We start from the raw sequence: 22,438 nt of genomic DNA, 5'->3' as shown, positions 1-22,438 counted from the left end.
ATGGGATTTCTCTGCTGCAATTCATCACGCCACCCCCATCCCGCACACACTCTCGCGCTCACCCGCGCGCTACCTCGCCACACTCCAGGGAGGGAGGCCACAGGGCGGCGAGGCTGGACGGTCCTGCTGGCGGCCGCGGTCCCGCCTTTCCTGCCGCCCTCCAAACTTCGCTCGACTTTGCCGCGGGTTCCAGAGGCCCTCGCGCCCCAGTGGCGGAGGGGCGGGCCGGGATGGCGGTCGGACCCGGAGTTGGGACGTCGCTCACTTCCCTCGGTCTTGCCGCTGCCACGCCGGAGTCGGAACCTCGTGTACGATTCCAGGGAAAGTGGGAGGCTCTGGGCCCCGCAACCGGCTCCGCGCTCGGCCCTAGGCTGCAGCGGCTGAGGTCCTGGGATAGATACTTTGTCCTCCCCAGGTCCTTTCCGCGCGCGCGCTGGTGAAACACACACACACACACACACACACACACACACACACACACACCCGCACACGTCCAGAGCTCTTCCTCCTTCCAGGCCAGCCCTCCTGCTCAGCTCCCTCCCACCCTATGTGGGGAGACTCGTCGGAGAAGCCCTGCCACCCACCCTACCGCCCCAGGCCCCCGCTAGCAGTGCAGTCCGATCTCCAACTTCATCTGTCCGGGGTTGAGGGAAGCTTGGCCTTGGAGTGGGCGGTAAGGGGGTGTTGGGGAGAGGTTGGGGGTTCTGTGCCTTTGGGAGGAAAGATTTCCGTCTACAGGGGACCTGCCGCCTGGGCTTAAACAAGCACTCACCAAAGCTACCGCCGCCCAGGTCTTTCTTGCACTGCGTCTGGGTGGGCTGGGACCTTGCTTGAAGTTGGGACCTGCTGCCTTGCGCAGTGTGGTTTGTAGAACCCAGTGCGGACGAAGGAGAATGTAGACGCTTCTAAACCTCCATGCTCAATCTCTCCAAGCCGCTTTGAGGTCAGGGCAGCAAGGCCGGGGTCAGAGTGGGCCCCGGGATGGCAGTTCTCTACACTCTGCAGCCCCAGGGCACAGAAGCCCTTCTCTGAGCCTCTGGCTCCAGCTGCATTCAGCCGTCGCATTGGGCCGGTGTCCTCACCCCACCCCCTAGCTGACCTCGCAGGGTTCATACTTGATGCCCAGAATTCAGAACGTGTGTGTTCATATTAAGGGGGTTGTAGCCCCTTAAACCCCACCCCACCTGGGGCAGGCAGGGAGGGGAAGCCAGCATCCGAGCCCCGCTATCCCAGGAGCTAAGACCTGTCTTGGGGTCCAGCCGGACTTCTGATGGACAGCTCTCCTGGGCGCAGGGCCCGCGTGTGCCCCCTCCCCTGCGTGTAGTCTGGAGCCTGGTGTGTGGGTGTGTCGGTTTGAGTGTGAATGTAATCGAGGCCCAGCGTGTCTGGAGTAGAGGGTCCAAGGGCGTCTGTGCTTCAGGAGGTCTGGATGTTGGGTGAGAGCTCAGCTGTGAGCAGGTGTGAGGAGTGTGTAAGAATGCTAGTGTGCAGTGCAGCCTCTGCCAGGGAGCTCTCTGCAGGGCTGGGGTGAGATTGCCTGCGGGTCTCCGGGAGGATGGCTGGTGTGGCCAGGAGTCCGGGGAGCCCTCCTGGGGGTGAGGGGTGAGTGTCCACTCTGTGGCTGAGGGTCTGTGAGTCGCCGGCCAGTGTCCCTCCCTGACCCGTCCCGACCTTCCTAACACCCGTGGGGCCACCCGCCCAAGGGATATGTGGGGTAGGGGAAGATCTTTATTTTCCCTCTTTAAGGGAGAAGAGGAGGCAGCCCTACAGTGCCCGGCCTGAGGCGAGAGGGCTTGCACCTGGGCTTGCCCTGGCACCCTCTTCCCTCCCAGCAGGTGTGGGGTCCCAGGTGGCGGGCTACTAAGTCGTCTCATCGGGAGGCAGTGTATTGGGCCATCTCTGGGCTCCTGGCGGCGGCTGTCAAGAGAAGGCTGAAGGGGCTGTGAGCCTTTGCGGCCCAGGCGGTGCATCCGCAGCCTCGTGGCCTCAAGAAGGGCCCTTAGAGCTTTGCTCACCCAGAGGCCAAGGTCTGCAGACCCTGGGATACGGCCAGGAACAGCCCAGAATCAGGAGGTGGAGGGGGCAGGGAAAGATGTCTCTGGGCCTGGCTCAGCCTGATAAATTCAGTCCCCTGTTCCACACCTTCCCCCACCCCCACCCCAAAGCTGCCAGGCTAATTGTTCCCAGCTGGGAGGGGTGTCGGGGGCCACTGGTCGTACTCCCAACCTGTGAGCAGTGCCCAGAAGATCCTGCCACAAGTAGGAGGAAAACGGTGTAGGAGAGGCAGCACCGTGCCAGGGCCTGCTGTGTCAGTTTCATGATTTTTAATGAGTAATTACCTTTAGTCATTCTCCTAATTTTTGAATATCAATAAAGTTAATTAAACTCTGCATGTGTGAATGTAGCCTGGGGAGATTACCAAGGTGGTAGTGGCAGAGAAAGGGCTGTAGTTGAGTCTCCAGGGGGCAGAGGCTGCCTCCGTGGCTGTGTGACCTTAAAAGGGATGCTCCACCTCTCTGAACTCCGGGTGCCTGGTGGAAAGAGGGAGGGAGGAGATGACAAGTAGGGGTTGCTCACTCTGCCGAGAACTTGGAGCATGGTGTATGGAGGGGGAAAGAGAGGAGGAGGAAGAGGGTTTGGCATCCAGCACCGCAAGGGTTAACAAACCAGGGCTGTCTTAACCTAAAATGGTAATTGCTGCTTCCTGCAGACTCTGTGCTGGGCTCAGGGTTCTGAAAGAACATTCCTGAGTCTGGGGGCTGCAGCCAAAGCCAATACCAGCCCTGCTCCCGGTCCCCCAGCCTGGCATTTTGGAGGCAAAAAGTGGGTGCTGGGGACAAGACTGCATGGGAGCCAATCTAGTTTCCACTCAGAGCCCCAGAGGTTGACATGGTGGGCAGGAGGCTCCCCTGTGCTTCTGAGGAGACTGGAGGACCTAGAAACTGCCACGGACGGAGGGGAATTATGGGTTGATTTTTTTTGCCCCTCACGGGCCTAAGCTCTTCAGGCTTGGCAAGCCCTGGCAGCGGTCCCAGCGTCCTCAGCAGGGTGGCAGCTTAAAATGCCTTAGGGACACCATGGGGAGCTAATGGGGATCGAGGAGACACAGGGGCTGGGCTTAATTAGAAACTGGGCTTAATTAGAGCTTCTCTACCCCTCCCACCATGGCTGCCTGAATGGTGGAGGGCATATCAGAAAGCCTGTTTCCTTAGCCCCTCCTTCCACCCTGCCCTAGGTGCCCAATCCCTCCAGTCTCCTCCCACCCTCCTTGTCCCCAACTCTCCAAGCCCTTTCAGGCCCAGTTGCCAGGCTGAGCTCAGCTCAAGGATGCTGCGCCCCCACCTGGGCAGAACTATCAGAGCAAGGCACCCCACCCAGCAAACAAGAAAGAGAGTGTGGGAAAGAGCCTATAGGTAGAGGTTACTTTAGTGAAGGGACTCTCGGCCCAGACGGTTAGGAGCCCAAGCTCTCTGTGTGGCCTCAGGCGTGCTTCGGTCCTCTCCGTATCTCTACTTTCTTTTCTTTTTAAAATATATTTTTATTGATTTCAGAGAGGAAAAGAAAGGGAGAGAGATAGAAACATCAATAATGAGAGAGAATCACAGATCGGCTGCCTCCTGCACTCCCCACACTGGGGATCGAGCCTGCAACCTGGGCATATGCCCTGACCAGGAATCAAACCTTGACCTCCTGGTTCATAGGTTGACGCTCAACCAATTGAGCCACGCTAGCTGGGCTGTGGGTCTCTACTTTCTGCAACATCCAGGGTAAGGTTGCACCACTCTGGTGGTTGCCAAGTCTGAGATCAGCCCTCCACGGGCTGTCAAGTCCTGCAGAGCCTCCACAGGCTGTCAAGTCATGCAGATTCCTGGGTCCCCAGCTTCCTCTCAGGGAGGAAGAGCCAGGGTCTGTATGTAAGAGGCTGGGGGAAGGCAGAAAGAAATGCTGCCCGGCCTGGTCATTAGCTGGGAGGTGGACAGCAGACACTAGGAGGTCTTCAAGGCCTCTTCCAGACTAATTCTAGCAGGAAGCCGACTTACCCAGCCAGACCAATCAGTTCCCCAAACTAGCCATGTTCTCAACAGCCCTGGGTTCTTGCCATTCCTTCTGCCTGAAATTCTTTTCTCCCCCTTGGCCAACCTGCCTCACTCCAGGTCTTGGCTTGGTAGGCACTTCATGTAATTCCTTAGCACATATGAATCATCTATGATATGGTTTTCAAAGGAAGCCTCACCTGACCTCCAGTTGGGTCAGGGGACTCCTGTGCTCCCACCATCCCCTGGCTTCCCCCATGAAGGTACTCATTGTGTTGGGTCGTGAGCGCCTGATTGCTTGATGCTCCGCTCCAGGAGCAAGACTGAGGCCACCAAGTCTGTTTTGCTCACCCCCTCCATCCTGGGGCAGCTCCAGAATTCCTATTTGGAAGAAGTTTGGGGTCAGCTGACTATTTCGAAAGGAGCGAGCAGCGGTGGATGCATGGCAGCTGAGACTGCGTCTTGAAGCTGAGTTTGCATAACAACCACACTATTTTTACATAGATTTCCTAACGGTTGGCCTATTATCCCGACTGTAAATTATAGCCTTTACTTAGTTTTTTCCTTCCACAAATTAAGCTGTCACACCATCAGCCTGAAGTGGCTTGGAGATGGGGTGCTGATGGCCATTCTGAGAGGGCTAAAACCTCCCGCCAGCCACTTCTTACTGCTACCACTGCTCGTGTCCCCAGTGGCAGAGCCTAGCACACGGCAGACATTAAATACATACTGAATAAACTCACGGGAGTTGCACGGTGGCAGAGTTAAGCCTGGAGTCCAGGCTTCTTGACTCCCTCCTCCAATACCTACCCACCACCTCTGGGGTGCCCTGTATGAACTTAAGGACTGAGGTAAAGGGAAGGCAACCCCATTCCATCTGGCTTCAAAGCCCCCTCATTTATCTCAGCTTCACACACCCTCACAGAGCTTGGAAGGAAACCTTGGGGACAGCTCTGAACCCGTCATGCTCATGAAGGGAAGGTGGGGGTCAAGGTGTTATTCAGGACCACAATTCATGCCCACAGACCTTTCACGTCTCCTAAAAGAGCAGTCCCTGGGGTACACCCATCTAGGGTTCATTCACTTCACAAACATGTATTGAGGCGTGAGGTATGGCCCAGAACACTCAGGAGCCAAACCTTCCACATCCTTTTTCTATTTAACACAACAAGGGACTAGTTATGTCCCACTTTACAGATGGGAAAACAGAGTTTCAGAGAGATGAAGTCAGTTATCCTGGGCTCCAAGCCAATAAGCTATAAGGCTCCTCCAAATCGCCTGCCCATTTTTGCTTTAGCCAGTTGGTAACTGTACCCAACCGCCAGCCTGAAGCAGAGCCTCCGTAGAGGCAGATGGGAACCCAGGAGAGTATCACTCTCCTAATAATAACAATAACAACAAGAATAAAATAGCAGCAACCATAATAGCAAACATTTATTGGGCATTAACTATGTGCCAGGCACTGTACTAAGTGCTTTATATACATTCACTCATTTAGTCCTCATATCATTCTACGAGATAGAAGCTATTATCTGCATTTTATAGGCCAGTTCAAGCCCACGCTGCCAGACAGACCCAGGTAAATGGCCCCTAACTTTCTTCCAGCACATTTCTGGTGATGACAGTGGCTTATCTTCTTGATGTCTACCCTCAGTCCTTACAGCTGTAGATTAGAAACATTTTATCTGGCTCAATCCTTAGTAGCAAAGCAATAACACTTCCTTTCTGACACTTGGAGATCAGGGTACAGCACAGGGCTGGGAGTGAGGTGAACCCTGAATCTTGGCCCAGAGGTCAGTGACCTTGCGTGACTCATCCTCTCACCCTTTGGGAGCCTTGGAGAATGATAGGACCAGTCACTCTAGTCTTGGCATCCTAGGCTGCCCCCCATCCCCTCAGCCCCCCTCAGCCCCAGCCCCCAGGTGAGAAGACCCAAGCTGGCCTGAAGCTCAGCTCCTAGATGGGCTAGACGCCAAGCCTGCCTACCTATACCCAACTGCCAACCCTGGCATAGGAGGGCCGATCGATGCTGAAGCCGCCGGCAGTGTTGTTGGCCATTGATTGTTGAGATTTCTCGGCGGGCTCTGGAGCAAACAAACCTGCCGCTTTTCCAACAACAATCCAGGTCTCCGGCTGCAGAGTCTGCAGTCTTGCTGGCAGGCGGGCTGGCGGGAAGGGGTGGGGGTGGGAGGTCCTGGCTGGGCCCAGCAGGGACAAGGGGCTCTGCCAGGAGACAAAAAGGAACTGAGTGGGTGTGGGAAGGGGGACAACGGAGAGACTGGGTGAGGATGCTAGAGTGACCCCTAGGCCCTGTGTATGCCTTGTACATCTATCAGTTTTTGCTCCGGCACTTTTCCATACCTAGAATGCTACTCTGGGTCCTTCGGCTTATTTCAGTTCTCCTACACTCTCTTTTCCTGATCATTCAGCCCAGAGAGCTTTCTCTGTCCTCTGGACACTAAATAGCTCCCATCAGGAACTTAGCCTGTCCATCCTTCATCCACCCATCCATTTCCATTCTATTCAGCACCTAACAGGCGCTCTGATGGGCAGGAATACAACATAATCCCTGCCCTTCAGGAACTCAGGTTAGACGGGGAGCTGCCTTCTTAATAAGCTCAGCTGTGACTGCCGCCCCAGCTAGACCAAGGACCCTCTGATTTTGATTAAATGAGATTCAAATGAGATGCCAATAGCACCTACATGGTCCAGCCACTCACCTTCCTAAGAACAAGAGATTTCTTGCCAAGGACTGCTCTGGGCCTCAGTTTTTCTATCTCTAGCAAGAGGGCTCACTTTGTGGGTCTTTGAGGGCCCAGCAAGCCTCGGGGATCCCTGGGCCTACATTCCCACAGCTCTTCCCATCTCTGCAGGGTCTGGGTGTTTCCCTAATCCCCCAACAAGGGAGAGCAGGTGCAGGGTCCCTGTTGCCACCAAGCCACATGTGTTGCGGAATCCACGCAGTGGGTCTCCCCCCTCCACTGGTGCAGTCCCCAGGGGCCCAGCCTGTATCCTGGCATCAACCTCAGCATCTCCTCCAATCCCCCACTCCTCCCTTCCCCACAAGCTCCTCTCTCCACCCTCAGGACCCTCCTTCCAGCTGGTCATCGGGCTGAGAGGGCAGAACTGTGAAATGTGCCTGAACCACAGATCACCGCCCCCCACAGATGCTCATTTGTATGCTGTTTTACCCACCCCACCCCCCTTTGCATGCTGGCTCCTTATTAAAGGCACAGAGGCAGACCCTGCCCCTCCACACTCCCAGTCCAGAGCTTCCTCTCCTCCATAGCGTCTTCCTCCCTCCCTCCCAGCCCAGCAGCTGAGCACCAGTTCCTTTGTCCCCCTAGCAGCCACCTGCTGAGTGTCTGGCCTGGGTCCCACCAGCCAGCAGGTGCCTAGGGAGTCCCAGAGCCTGGGAGGGAGCAGTGTGGAGAGCCAAGTTGTGGGTCAGGAGGAGGGTGTAGCCCCACAGGAAGAACATAATTAGAAGAGTACTGGTCAGGGAGCCAGAACCCCAGGGTTTAAACCCAATATTGGCTCTTGCTGGCTGGGTGATCTTGGGCAAGTTGTGTCACCTTCCTGTGCCTCAGCTTCCTTGGGATTCACGGTGCCTGTCCCACCTCTTTCATAGAATAGCAGCAAGATCCAAGGAAATCAGAGGAGTTGGTACTGGAAAGAAACCAGAAGACCTGCTTGAGGGGAGGGTCCGCCAGCAGCCAGAGCTGTCCATCACCAGGAGGAGCTGGATCAGAAGCTGGAGGGGCTGGATCAGAAGCTGGAGGAGCCCAGGGCTGGACAGTTGAGACAGCTGGCCCAGGTCTGACCAGGAAGGCGAGACTAGAAGTGCAGAGCGATGAAGGCTGGGTTCGGGGTGCTTCTAAGGGCCTCCTCCTGGCTCACCGCTCTTATGGACATTGTCTTAGACATCATTTACATCCAGCAAGGGATGTGCTGGTGGTTTGAAACATCTGGTCTGGCAGCTGGCAGGCTCCCTCCTGCCCTCTTTTCTGGCTGATCAGAGGAAATAGAGTAGATGAAGGAGTCACCTTCTTCTGAGTACAGAAGAGTCCATGGCATCTCCAGGCAAAGGGACCAAACAAAGGATGCACGAGAGATCAAGAAATCATTTGTACCTTTGCTTATTCAGCCTCCTTTGTCCTCCTTCCTTCACTGCCCACTCAGTTCTTGCCAATCTACTGGCAGAGCCCACCCCTGCCCTACTGGGCCTAGACACCTTCCCCCCACCCCCTATCCCCTACCCCCCCCCCCACCCAGTGCCTGCCAGCCCAGGCTAGGAAGAAGCCTGCTGATCAGGTTGGGGTGGTGCTCCTGAAGCCCCAGCCACCTGAGTGGCGCCCTGAGTCTGATCCCTGTTGCATCTGCATTGCTGATGCTCCTCTGGGGCCCCTGGTATCTTCCCTGCCCTGGGCCTCAAGCGGAAGAATTTGGAAGGGACAGAGGAAGAGGTCCTAGCACTCTCTACTCAAGGTGTCCGCACACCCAGACTGGCAGGGTCCTTGGAGGTCAAAGCAAGGTTAGGGTAAGAGAGAAGACTGGAGGGTTGGAGGTATGCCAGCTGGGCCTATTTGGGGTTCCTAGGGGTCTCGGGGAGAAGCCCCAGTTGTGCAGGTAGCCACGTCTGTGCACATCTCTGCCCTGCTTGTCCATCTATTCCTGGGGTGTCTGTGTCCACACGTCCCTACACATCGTGTCCTCTGTCTCTGTATCTTGGGACTGTGGTCCTTGGTGTAAGCACAGCAGGCCCCAGCTCAGGCCTGTCTCTCCCTCCCCCAGAGCCCCTCCCACTCTCTTCTTCCCCACTCTTGGGCTCTACTGATCCCTCAAGGAGACTCAGAGCTGGAGCTGCCGCTGCTATTTTTAGCAGCTCTGCACCCCTCCCCTCCCCCACTCAGACTTGCTGGGGGAATGGGGTTATAGACAGGCCAAGCCTGGGGAGCCTCACAGGCTGGGGTGCTGGGCAGGTAAGGCCCTTTCCCCTCAGTCTAACAAGGCCATGTTGGCAAGGGGAGCCTGGGATCGACTACAGGTGCAGGGCCCACACTCTGGGGCAGGTTAGGCTTCCTTCTACTTACCTGGGCTGGGAGAAGGTCCCAGGCTGTCCTCCCTCTGCCGCCTCCAAGTCCCTAAGGGCAGAGCTCAGGCCTCCAGTGACTGTTCCCCAGGCCGTTTGGAAGTAAGGCCAGACCTCCGGGGTCTCCCCCATGGAAGCTGGAGAGGCAGAAAAGGGCTCAGAGTGTCAGGAAGTCAGGGGGAGGGAGGCATACCTGGATGTGACTACCACCCCACCACGCCCAGGGACCTCTGGTGCCGCCCTGGCACTTTCCAGAGAGGTTTCAGATTCTTGCTAAGGCTCAACTTTGCCAAAAGACCACGCTTAGAGCCCCTGGCCCTCCAGATCCTTGGGGCTTCTGGGTTCCACCCCATCACTGTCCCAGCTGATCTGAAAACTGACACCAGCTGGGAGGGGTAGGGTACAGCAGTTCAAGGAGCCTGAACCTAGGGACCAAGAAGGAAGGCAGCCCTGGCCTCTCCGAGTCGGTGTCTGCCCTATGGGCTCAGGCTGCCCTTGCTTTCAGAGATCTTTTGTTCCTGCATCTGTCCTTCTATCTGTCTCTTAGGCTCTGCAGGGCAGGGACAGCTCCAGGTCAGTCTCCTGGGCTAATGGTTGCCCAGCTAGAGCACTTCTCTCAGCTATCTGATCCTATTTCTCTATCTGTGGCAGTGGTTCTCAACCTTCCTAATGCCGCGACCCTTTAATACAGTTCCTCATGTTGTGGTGACCCCCAATTTCATTGTTACAAATTGAACATAATTAAAGCATAGTGATTAATCACAAACACAATATGTAATTATATATGTGTTTTCCGATGGTCTTAGGTGACCCCTGTGAAAGGGTCATTCGACCCCCAAAGGGGTCTCGACCCACAGGTTGAGAACCGCTGATCTGTGGGATGGGGAAGATTAATCAGATAGTGTAGGTGAGTGGGCCAGCAGACCCTGGCACACAGTAGGTGCTGGAAAATGTTAAATCTCTCCCTAGGTCTTTTTCTCACACCTCCATCTCCCACCTCCCACCTCATGCCGCCCCCAAGCACATGCATATATATATGTACACTTGCAGACTCGCATGTATGCACACACACAGCCGAGCCCACCAGATGCTCAGCAAACACTGACCAGCAGGTGGAGATGAGACGGGGGTCAAGAACCATACAGAAGGAAAGCAGCAAGTCAACAGAGCACAGTCCCCCGCCTTGCCAGGCCCCTCCACCTTTAGCACTACCCACCATGAGGCTCCATCAGCCCCTGCGGTTGGACACTGATAACAGAGGGGCTGTGGCTCTCCATCCACCCACCCAAAGACTTTCTAGAATACCTGAGTAAAAAGCCAGACAGCCCGGCCAGCGTGGCTGAGTGGTTGAGCATTTACCTATGAACCAGGAGGTCATGGTTCAATTACCAGTCAGGGCACATGCCCGGGTTGCAAGCTCAATCCCCAGTAGGAGGCGTGCAGGAGGCAGCCAATCAATGATTTTCTCTCATCATTGATGTTCCTATCTCTCTCTCCCTCTCCCTCTCTTTCTGAAATCAATAAAAAATATATGGGGGGAAATCTTGGGGCTACTGGGTTGGTCATTCATCTCAGAGGTGGACACAGGTGCTGGGACAACAGCAATGGGTGCTGGCTTTTGAACTTCAGGGTGGGGGCTGGGAGGAGGCAGCAGCTCAGAGCTGCTGATCAGGAGCCCAGGATGGTACCTGATCTCAAGCCCTGGCACCTTATGGTCCTGTCTTGCTGGGCTCGGTGGCTGGGAAGGACTGTCCTTGGCAGATGCTTGGAGCTGGGCAGGGGCAGAGGATGGAGGGGATGGCTGCTCCTCCCTAGATCACCCCCTGTTCCCAACTTCACCACTGGGCTGGGCTGAGCCAGCCCTGGTACTAGCTCCAGGGAGAATGCAGTTCCTGCTTTCACAGCCTCCCTCAGCCCAGCTGACATTTCCAAGGTTTTTCATTCAGAGAAATATGGTCCCTGCTGCTGACAAGGTGGTGGTAGGAGCTGTTGGTGCTAGGAGAGGGCTCACCCGAGCACCAGCGCAGGGGCCATGTCTGTCCCCTGCCCTGGCCACACTACTGAGAGCCGGCATAATTGGTGGAGCATGGGAAATTGATTACTTACCTTCCCAGTTAGGGAGGTGGTGCCAAAGGAGGCCCCCGCTGTTCCACTCCTTCCAGCCTGCCCAGGGGTGGGGGTCGATTCTACTGTCCCCACCTCCACTGCCAGCTCCTTTCTCTTCCCAACCCCCACTCCAAGCCTCCAGCTCCTGTGCCACCTGCCCAGCCCCAGGAACTGTGGGCAGGCAGGGCCTGGACCCCCAGGTCCCCAGGGCCAGCAGGCAGGCAGGAGGGGGAACACACGCAGGGCCGCAGGGGAAGGTGTAGAGCGCAGCAGGTGACTCTGTAGCAGAGGCCTCATTAATCACCTCTCCAGACCCCAGCTCTGCAGTGGCAAAACCATATTAGATTTTAAATTGGAAAGCGGAGAACGTGGCAGTTAGCTGGGAGTTCCCTCTACCCTGGGCCCCTGGTCACAGCCTCATGGGAGGGAGGGGCAGTGGGGAGAAAAAGGCAGGCCCCGCCATAGCTCAGTGCTGTGTTCTTCTTCCCCTCCAGGCACCCAGAGCCTGAGGGACTGTCCAGGCCACATGGCCCCAGGAAGGATCGGGTTGGGGTCCAAGAAGGCAGCAGAGTGAAAAGCGGGGAGCAGAGCAGTTGCCTTGGGAAAAGGTGTATCCCTTCTGGGAGCTAGGGTCTTTCTGGCCTTGAGGACTGTGTGAAGCCAGGTTCCACGGTGCAGTGAACATGGGCAAGGACAAATGGTAATGACTTGTGGCCAATGCATATGTTGGGACACACACACACACACACACACACACACACATGCATTCATGTGCACACACAGGCCCACATACTCACATGCACACACACACATGTTCCTATGAAGCAGCAGCTCAGTGCTGTAGAAATATTGAGCTCAGGCTGTGAAGCAAGCAGACCCAGTTCAAACCCCTTATTTACCACTTTTCTCCTATATGAACTAGGATGATTAACTCTGTTTCTCAGTCTCAGTTCCTTCACATGTAAAGTGTAGTAAAATATGGCCCTGACCAGTGTGGCTCAGTTGGTTGGGTGTATGTTGGGTGTCGTCCCATGCACCGAAAGATTGCAGGTTCAATTCCCAGTCAGGGCACATGCCCAGAGTGCAGGCTCCATCCCTGGTAGGAGGTGTGCAGGAGGCAGCCGATTAATGTTATATCGATGTTTCTCCCTCTCTCTCTCCCCCTCTCCCGTTCCCTCTCTCTAAAAATATAAAACTATTCTTTTTTAATGTTTTGATGTAAAATATGGATTATAAATGCAAAAAGTGTCATTCTGGGCGGAAGACAGCTCTCTAGAAGGTCCATGCCTGACCTGTAGCAGGTAATCAGTAAGTGGGAGTGTGGCCCCCACTCTGGCCAGACCAGGCCCCTGTGCTCCTGACTGGGCAGTGAGACAGCGGCAAGTCAGTAGAGCACATCAGGAATCACCAGGGAACAGTCACACGCCCTGGGCCAGTTCTGGGCCAGATCACACAGGCCAAGCATTCCTGGCTGTCCTTCCCCCATAAAGTCCTCCTAAACTGGCTCTGCCTGAGCTCCCAAAATTACCCACCAAACACCCCATCCCTCAGCACAGCAGTGCTCAGCCAAGGCTGGGAAGCAAACGTCATTGGTAGATGCCACTAATCCTCCCTAAGGAGTAAGTGGCTGATGGGCCCAGCTCCCTGGGGCCTTTATGAAAAATTTAAAGTCCCAGGGCTCCTTGTCATCTTTCCCTCGCCAACCCAAGTCCCCAGTTTTCCCAGGTCCGAAGGAGGGGAGCAGACACTGCCACCCTATCTTAACTCTCCTCTGGGAACCCCCCACTCCAGGCTCTTCCCTTCTGAGAGGTGACAAACACTGCAAGCGCTGAGAGGCCGTTATGGGACTGAGCTTTCCATTTTGGTAACCGCTCGCCGCAGGTGGCTCTTTAAGTATAAATTCATTAACATGAAATAAAATTTTAAATCTGTTCCTCGGTCTCACTAGCCACATTTCAAGTGCTCAGTAATCATGTGTGGCTACTGGTTCTCACATTGGACACAGATATAAAACATTTCCATCCTCGCAGAAAGCTCTGCTAGACCAGCGCCACTCCAGGGCTGGCCCACCTCTGGGTTTGAACATGATATGTCCAAACTGGTAACTTGGGAACTGGGTCCCAGTTTCCTCATCTATAAAATGGGATAATAAAGGTTCATATCTCATAGAGTTATCATGAGGATTAAATGAATTAATTCTGGTAAAGCACTTAGAATGGTGCTAGGAGTGTGGTAAATTCTCAGTAAATAGCAGCATTCAATATTTTTATTCACAGAGCCCTTTGTGGCTCATGGGATCCTATAATATGAGAGCTGGCAGGGAGGGTCCTTAGATACTGAATCCATTTTACGGTTGGGGAAATAGAGGCTCAGGTTGGGGAAGTGATTTGCACATAGGGACCTAGTAAAGGGGCAGGACCAGGACCAGTGGGCCGCTTCCTGGCTGTTGCCCACCACCCCCACCCATTCCTCCATCTGGCAAGGAGACCCCAACCCTGAAGACGCCGAAGCCCAGGGTTACCCACCACCCACGCCAGCACAATGAGGGAAATAGCTGCCCTGGCAGCTCAGGAAGCAGTGCGCTCTCTGTCCCTGAAGGTTTATACCCATGGGTGGTAGACAGCCCAGAGCACTGGAGGGCTCATGCTTCAGAGCAGTTGGGCCAGATGCTCTCTGAGCCCCAATAGCCTAAGTCCCAGCCCTGCCCCATGTTCGCTGTGTGACCTGGGACTCCGTTGCCACCTGCACAAATGAGGAAGGGATGAGATGCCCACAAAGACTAAAAGGATTCAGATTCTAGGATCAACCACTTCCTTGCTGGGAGCCTGGCCGAGAGGAGATCCCCCATTCATATCTGCATTGTGTATTTGACTGACAGCCAGGGGCTGACCAAGGGAGGGTAGTAAGAGGCTGTGCTGGGAGGTGGTCAGAGGCAGGGGAGGGGAGGGTAGTTGGGGCCAGGGGACCCGCCAGCTTTGCCAGCAGACACTCTTCATCAGCTGCCAGTGGGGGCTGTACTGGGACACTGCTGTTCTGGCTGCCTATCTTCTCCCTGCAGGACCCACCCTGCCCATCCCTAGCTACCCTGCTGGCCAAGGGCCAGGTGCACTGGGGAGCAGAGAGCCTTCCCAGGGTGCAGAAGGGCAGAATCCCAGCTTGGAAACTGTGTGCCCTGAGTCCACCCTTCACTGTGCCGACCACCAAGAGTCCGCTATTGTGGACAGAGATGGAGGAAAAGAGAGATGCCTCCGGCTGGATCCTTGTCCATCAGTGCAAGCTGTACACGGGCTGAGGTTCCCTCAGGAGGTCAGAAGGAGCTATTGTCACTCAGCGGGCCAGGCAGGGCTGGCTCCCCAGAGCGGGGATAGGAGGTGGGCCCGGTAGGATGGGGAGAGTTTGAAGAGACATAGTGAGCAAGTGGGCCCGAAAGAGGAAGAGAAGATCCCTTTGAGTATATCTCTGTGCCCACCCTCGCAACTGCCCCTCCAGGACACGATCAGGACTTCCTTCCCCATCACCCTGAGATACAGGGCTCCCAGCACAAGTGCCTCAGGTGGTGGTGGCCAGGCTGGTGGGGAGACAGTAGGAGGCCCCAGGAGCTACAGCCGAGGGCCTGTGGGAGCAGTGCACAGAGCTGAGCTGTGGAGCTGCCCACATCTGGGTTCTGCTCCCAGGCTTGCCACTCATTAACTGTGCGACCTCGGACAAGTCAATTAACCATTCTGGGCCTCCCTGTCCTTGTCTCTAGGGACCTCCCTGGAGTAAGGAGAGGAGAAGAGATGACATGTTAGGGTGCTAAGGGCATGGTCCACACACAGTTAGCACTGAGTAATAGCAACTGTTACCAGCCCCAGCTGCCTGGCTCCAGGCCACAGGAATGTGTCCATTCTGGCTCTGCTGTATGTTCTAGGTAACCTTGGAGAAGCCACCTCCCAGCTCTGGGTCTCAGTTTCCCCATTTGTCATATGGGCCTTATATTATTGCCTTCCCTTAACTACTTGTTAATACAAGTAGTCAAACAGCAGCAAACCTACCGCAGATGCAAAGATGCTGTAGGGGTAGGTAGTTATTTCAGTAGCACGTGTAATTAGAAGCCTCTAGAACTGGACGTCGCCTAGGGCTTCAGGGATCCTATTTGGCCCCACCAGCCTCCAGCTGGGGCCCCTCAGGTCAGCATGCGGGGTGGCCCAGTGAAACCCTCACTGTGGAGACCAGGCCCTGGCTCTGGGGAGCTCAGGCACTCTCACTCCCAGGGCCCCTCTTCCCTCCCTGGGGCTCTAGGATAATAGGGGTTCTGCAGGGGCCAGGCCCTCACTAATCCCCTATTAAAACTTCAAAGGGGCCAAGAAACCTCTAGAATAAACTCATTAACTTTTATGGGCTAATAAATGGATCCCATTAAATTCTCATTCTCCCTGTGCTGGGCCAGCTTAACCTCCAGAACCCAGCGGGGTGGGCTCCTTGCCCACTGCATCCCCCAGGCTCCCCCTGTACCTACCTGCTGTCCTGCCGCCCGCACCCCATCCCAGAGCTGGTGCCACCATAGGAGGGAACCAAGTCTGACACCTCAGAACTCTGGATTCTGCTCCTGTGTCTACCTCCAAGGGGCCAGCAGCTCAGGCCGTGGAAGGGGAATACCTTGCACCCCTGCAGGGGCTGCCCTTGCAGAGGATGGGGTGGGGCTGGCAGATGAGAACATAGATGGTCCTCACCAAACTCAAGATGTCCCCAGTCCACAGACGAAGAAACAGAGGCTCCGTGGGCACAGCCCCCTGCCCAGGTCAGACAGCCGGTGAGGATTGTAGCTGAGGATTTCTGGCTGTGTGGTGCAGAAAGATCTGCAGGAAAATAGCCCCACGGGGACAGCCCAGTTGGCCCTGAGATGGCATCTGGAGTCGTAAACTGTTGCGTGGTCCACACAGACCAATTCCAGCTTCACGGCACTGTGACCCCTGGCAGCCTCCTGGGCCTCTCTGAGCTTCGGTTTCCCCAACTATCAGACAATGACAATCGCACCTACCTAGCTGGATGCTCTAAAGAACCGTCCCCCCAAATGTTTTGGCTTCCCCTAGACATTCACTAGGCACCCCTCCTCCCATTCTAATCTGAGCCTGTCAGGGTAGAACACGTGGGCCCTCATCTCTACATTTACCCAGCTGGGCCCTGGGAGGAGGGGGCAGAGCCAGAGACCTTCCCTGGGAGGCCCGAGCTGGGACTGTGGGGGAGGGGGCCTCCAATCCCCAGAGGGGCGACATAGGGGGGTGGCACGGGCCAGGAGGCAGGAGAGGGAGAATCCACCGGGGAAGCATCCTGAATGGCTCATTAGTGCCGATGAAAGCCTTTTTTCATTTCGTCTAAATACTTTAAACAGGGCTCCCTCCGATGTCTATTTGCATAGCTTAAGAGCTAATGCAGGGGGAGGGCCCGGGCGGCTGCAGGGCCACTCCAGGGCTGGGGGCGGCGAGAAGCTCTGGGCAGCCTCTGCCTCCACAATGGTGGTGGGGGAAGGGGAGTGGTATTTCCCAGACCCAGGCCTAGGATACTGCCAACTTGGGGGGGTTTGGGGGAGTACATTCCCATGTTCAGGCACTGGGTGGGTTGGGCAGTTGGGGATCATCATGGGGACTGTCTTGCTGTGGGCATGTCCCCCACAGACACGCAGGCCTTGAAGGTCGCTGCATTTTGCAGGGTGGTACCACATTGATCTCCACATCTCAGCCACACAACAAGGAACATGGGCCCCGAGAGTACAGGCCTCACCCTGGGCCAGCAGCCTCCCCACTCTAGAAGCCTGCCTCTCAGCCTTACCCTGGCAGGGGGCTGCCCAGCCTCGCAGTACTATGGCCGCTCCCTCAGTGCCCCCAGGAAACTGCTATTTAGAGCATTCAGAGTCTCACAAAACGCCTCCAAAGCGCCCATTTTATAGCCAGTGATACAAAAACTCGCCCAGGTTCACACGATGTTTAAGTGGCGGAGCTGACATTTGAAGGAACCTGGGTAGGTGAGACCCTGTGCCCCAGCCCTGTGGAGCAGTGCTGTTGGGTCTCTGGTTTGGGTCCCAGACTCAGATGTGCTTCGGGAATGCGGTGGGGGCTCCCTGGGTCCCAGCCTAGCTTGGCTAAGACTCAACTCAGGTTCCAGAAGCCTGAGACCATGGCCCCAGCTCCACTTCGAACCTGTATGATCCCTTGGACAAGTCCATCCTCTCTCTAAGCCTTAGTTTCCTCCACTGGCTGGAATGTCTCTGCTGGGTAGCTCTAGTCTCTTCTGCGAGGCAGGCCGGTGAGGAAAGACTAAAGCTTTGAAGCCAGATCAGCGTCGGTTCAAATCCCAGCTCCACCCCTGTGTCACGGGGCAAGTCCTCACCTCACCTCTCTAGGCTTCAGGTTCTTTGTCTGTCATGTGGGGATAAGATTCTCATTTCATAGAGGTGTAGTGTCAATTAAATAATACAGGTCTGGGAACAGCCTGACTCAGTGTCTGGCACATAATAGGTACCTGATGAGACTGGGCATCTGGGTCCCTGACGTCTCCTGAATCACACACTCTCCCCCTTTGTCAGTCTGCACCTTTGAACTTGGCCAGCCCAGGCAGAGAGACTGTAGGGTGGGGTGGGGGGTGTAGGGACGGGGAGTGTCACAGGGCCTCAGGCTTCCATCGGAGTTAACCAGGGTGTCTGAAGATGCCCTCTTCCCAGAAATGGCTTGTCTCCCCGAGATTATCTTACCCTCTCTGACAGTGGGTGGCACCCTCTGGGACCAAGTGGCAGCTGATTGCAGAATCAATTTGCTCGTTTGATATGCTATCTCAGTCCCATTTAACCAAGTGCTCAGTGCCCCCAGATAACACAATCAGTGCAATCGACAGTGACGGGAGGTGCCCATTAGCTCTGCTCCATTGCCCAGCACCCACCTGGCAGCCAGCGGGAGGAGCTGTGCCCACTATGGACCCTTCCTGAGAAAGAGGATCTTTGCACTCTCCCAGTGAAGAATCCCACGAGTACCTATCCTGGGGGCCATAGGCCACGTCTTTTATTGGGCAATCCTGGGAGGGGCAAACACTGGAGCCCCCGGGAAAGGCTTCTCTTCCTTGTGCCACACTGAGATCAGTCTCAGCTCACCTGGCAACGACCATGTGACATCTGTGGGGGGAGGTAAAGACAGTCCTGGCAGGGCACTGCCTAGACCTTCCATCACTGACTCAGATGAAAGACACAGGGCCCTGGCAACCATCTGCTCCAGGGGGTCTGGGCCTGGCTGGACATCTAGTTTGGGCACTGTGTTGCCAGTGTCTGGCGCAGAATGCCAAGGCACAGATGGGTTGCTTTCGTGGGCATCTCAGGAGATAGGGGTTGGTCCTGGTTTCTCGGGGCTTTATGGCATCAAAACCCAGAGGAATGGAGAGCCCTCTGACCTGTACCCACCTTCCTCACCCCAATTTCCTCCCTGCTCTCATTTGTCTGACACATCAGAGCTGCCATAGTCTCCTGAACAGAATGTAAGCCATCTGCCGCTTCCTCACGCCTGCCAATCCATGGGGTGGGTGTGAGCCGTGGAATGACACCCACCACCAGACACGCAGAGGAGCCAACCTTCTCCTTGCAAACTATCTCGCCCTGGCTGTTTCCCTTCAAGTCTTCTTGCAGCCATTTTGAGAGATGTTAGAATCAAAATTTTCTCCCAGCTTTCTCAGAGCTGGCAAATTAGATAGATAGATAGATAGATAGATAGATAGATAGATATAGAGAAATGCAGATAGATATATAGTGAGAGAGAGAAAAGAAATGACTGAGAAGTGAGAGAAATGGGACAATGAGACAAGGAAACACACGATGGAATCTATAATAATAAAAGCATAATATGCTAATTAGACCCAACGGCCTTCCGGACCAAGTCGTGGCTGCGGCCACCTGGGCTGCAAGGGAGGGATCGAGGCAGCCAGCCCGCGGCTGCGAAGGCTTACCCTTACACAAATTTCATGCATCGGGCCTCTGGTCCAAAATAAAATTCCAAATATATGATGATTTGCTGAGACTAGTGACCAGCAGATTCACTGAGAACAAAAAGTGAACTGTTATCTCAGGCAGAACAGTCACTGTGGTGGGCGATGGCACTCTTGCTAAGGGTCATCTCAGGTCAACCGATTGGTCATAGAGTTTGAGCAAGTCACCTCCTTTCTTTGGCTGTTTGCTCATCAGTCCAATAAGCCTGTGAGCTACATTAGGCAGGGCAAATATTTATTTGTCATCGGCCCGAGGAATTAAGCCTGGCTGCCTGGAGTGCTGCATTGAGAAGGAGTCTGAGGCTGAATCTGAGAACAGAACAGGGAATAGTGCAATAATAGATAGTAATGTCCACTTCTAGTGCTGGAGGGGAGAGGATAACTCACGTGCCATTCTTTTTTTTTTAATATATTTTATTGATTGTTTACAGAGTGGAAGGGAGAGAGATAGAGAGTTAGAAACATCGATGAGAGAGAAACATCGATCAGCCACCTCCTGCACACTTCCCACTGGGGATGTGCCCGTAACCAAGGTACATGCCCTTGACCGGAATCGAACCCAGGACCTTTCAGTCCGCAGGCCAATGCTCTATCCACTGAGCCAAACCAGCCAGGGCTCATGTGCCGTTCTTGAAGTATGTGATATCATCCCATGTCCAGCTCTGAAATTCTGCAGTTCTGTGATTCTCAGTGGTGAGCGCACTCCACAAGATGAATCTCCTACTGCCTGGACTGAGTGTGATGCTGCTCTCCACAGGGCAGGGGGCAAACCTCTGATCATCCGTTGTTATTTCAGGACTCTCCTCAGAGGCCCCAACCATGGCGGAAGGTCAGGCCCCAGGCATCGAGGAGACGGATGGGGAGTGGACAGTAGCCCCCACACCTGAGCAGCCAGAACGAGGCATCCACTTCGTCACAACCGCCCCCACCCTGAAGCTGCTCAACCACCACCCACTGCTCGAGGAGTTCCTACAGGAGGGGCTGGAGACAGGCGAAGAGCTGAGGCCGGCACTGCCTTTTCAACCTGATCCACCTACGCCACAGACCCCGAGTCCCCTTCCCCGCCTGGCCAACCAGGACAGCCGCCCCGTCTTCACCAGCCCTACTCCGGCCATAGCTGCAGCACCCACTCAGCCCCCGTCCAGGGAAGGACCCTGGAGCCTGGAGTCAGAGCCCCCTGAGCTTCATGTCACAGCTCCCCTACCTCCAGGGCCCAGCATGGCAGTGCCCACCACAGGCCCAGGGGAGAAGCTGGGTACTACGCCCCCTAGCAGAGCATGGACTCCAACCCAAGAGGGTCCTGGAGACATGGGCAGGCCATGGGCTCCAGAGGTCATGTCCCGGACCACAGGGCTTGGGATTGAGGGGACCATCGCCACCTCCACGGCTTCAGGGGATGATGAGGAGACCACCACCACCACCACCATCATCACCACCACCATCACCACAGTCCAGCCACCAGGTCAGCTCCTTGCTGGCTTGCAGATCTGGATATGGGGGAGCTGTGGGGCCCTAAATTCCTCTCTCCATCACTGTGCCAGTTTGCCTTGCCCTTCAGTACCAAGGGCCAGGATGCAGGAGGCATGCAGATTGGAACCAGATAGACCTGGGTTCAAATCCTCATTGGAAGCAACTACACCAGGCCCTTGGAACTTTAACCTCTCTGAGCCACATTTGTAAAATGGCAATAAGAATACTTACCTCATTGAGCCATTGTGAGAACTGAGATAAGATTGTACACAAAAAGTGCTCAAGAGAAGGTGGTCCCCTTCTTTCAATAGGGGAATAGACATCCCAAGCGGTGGGCTACACACACACACACACACACACACACACACACACACACACAGGTCAGCCTTGGCTGGACCCACTTCTCCAGGGCTGGGCTTAGCCTTGTGTCTCCTCCTGCCTCTCAGGCCCTTGTAGCTGGAATTTCTCAGGCCCAGAGGGCTCTCTGGACTCCCCCTCGGCCCCCAGTTCACCCCATGATGTCGGCCTGGACTGTTTCTACTACATCTCTGTCTACCCTGGCTACGGTGTGGAAATTAAGGTGAGTGACCTGGATTGGGCAGGGGCAAAGCTGGGGCTAGTGTGTTATCTTTCCAGAAAGATACCTGCTATGGGAGCAAGGGGGAATGCTCAAGGTCATCAGCTGGAGGTGGGGCTCCTCAGGCCAAGGCTAGACAGTTGGCTTAAAACATGGTTGGGTTCTGGACCAGTGAGCAAAGAGGCTACTGCTCCCCTCAGCGGTGTCCTAGGCTAAGAGGGGCTGTGGTGTGCACTTCCTCTTCCCACAGGGGTTTGATCAGGGGCTCAGGAGAACCTGAGGAAGGGGCTCTTGCCTCAGTGGACAGGGGATTGGGTGTCTGAATCTGTGTAACTGAGTAGAGAGAGCACAAAGCTACTTGGCCATTCACTCATTTATTCACTCACTCATTCCTTCAGCAAATACTCCCTGAGCAGCTCCTCTGGGTCAGGCCCTGTGCTGGCTCCTGGGATGCAGAAGTGGGGAAGACAGTCATGGCCACACAATCAGAGAGGTGACTAGTTGGTGAGGGAGTCAGACCTACAGCCCCAGCCTCTTGCTCCCACCTCCCTGGACCATCTCATCCCTTTTAAACCCCAATCTCTCTTAATCCCGAAGCCTGAGCCTGCTGGTCCTCATGAATGTGCCAAAGGCTCCTTGACCTCCACATGCCCCAAACCCAGCTCTTCCTTTTTGTTCCTTCAACCTGCGTATCACCCGACTCTTTCCTCAGAGACTGCCCCCTGGTCAGAAAGCTGGACTAGGGCAACTACAGGGCAATGTGGATGGCATCCCTGGGGCAACATGAGGTCAACTTGGCCCTTTCCTCTCCCTCTTCCCTGAGTCTCATCAACTCACACCTAAGTTCTATCACCATGACACTCCCCACAACCTCCAGAGCCCCTCCATCCCACACCCACGACATGCTCCAGCCTCCATCATCCCTCCCCCGGATGATGTGGTGACCGCCTCACTGGTCACCCCACTCACGCTTGTCCTTACTATCCCTCCTTTACCTACACTGCGGTCACTTTTTCCAAACGAAATTAATCCTACCCCCACACCTCCCAGGTGCCTCTGAATCAAAGCCAGTCCTCTGGGCCCATCTTGAACACTTCTCCCTGTTCTCTACTCCCCCTTTGCACTAAACAGCTTGCAGCTAACTGAATGGGCCAAGCC

At 55.3% G+C, this 22,438-nt stretch overlaps 1 protein-coding gene across 2 annotated transcripts in view; it reads left to right on the top strand.

The window, feature by feature from the left end:
* Positions 1-20,019: 20,019 nt before the first annotated feature.
* Positions 20,020-22,438, top strand: part of SEZ6 (seizure related 6 homolog) — a 24,742-nt gene continuing 22,323 nt past the window's right edge. For both annotated transcript variants that reach the window (XM_023759551.1, XM_023759550.1), the window contains exons 1-2: positions 20,020-20,695; positions 21,150-21,283. In XM_023759551.1, coding sequence (XP_023615319.1) covers positions 20,053-20,695; positions 21,150-21,283 — 777 coding nt within the window. In that variant the 5' untranslated portion in view covers positions 20,020-20,052. The remainder of the gene's footprint in view (positions 20,696-21,149; positions 21,284-22,438) is intronic.

Source organism: Myotis lucifugus, unplaced genomic scaffold (assembly GCF_000147115.1).
Source record: "Myotis lucifugus unplaced genomic scaffold, Myoluc2.0 scaffold_157, whole genome shotgun sequence".
NCBI lineage: Eukaryota > Metazoa > Chordata > Mammalia > Chiroptera > Vespertilionidae > Myotis > Myotis lucifugus.
Note: the sequence above shows the minus strand (reverse complement) of the source record. Positions and strands in the feature narration are given on the sequence as shown.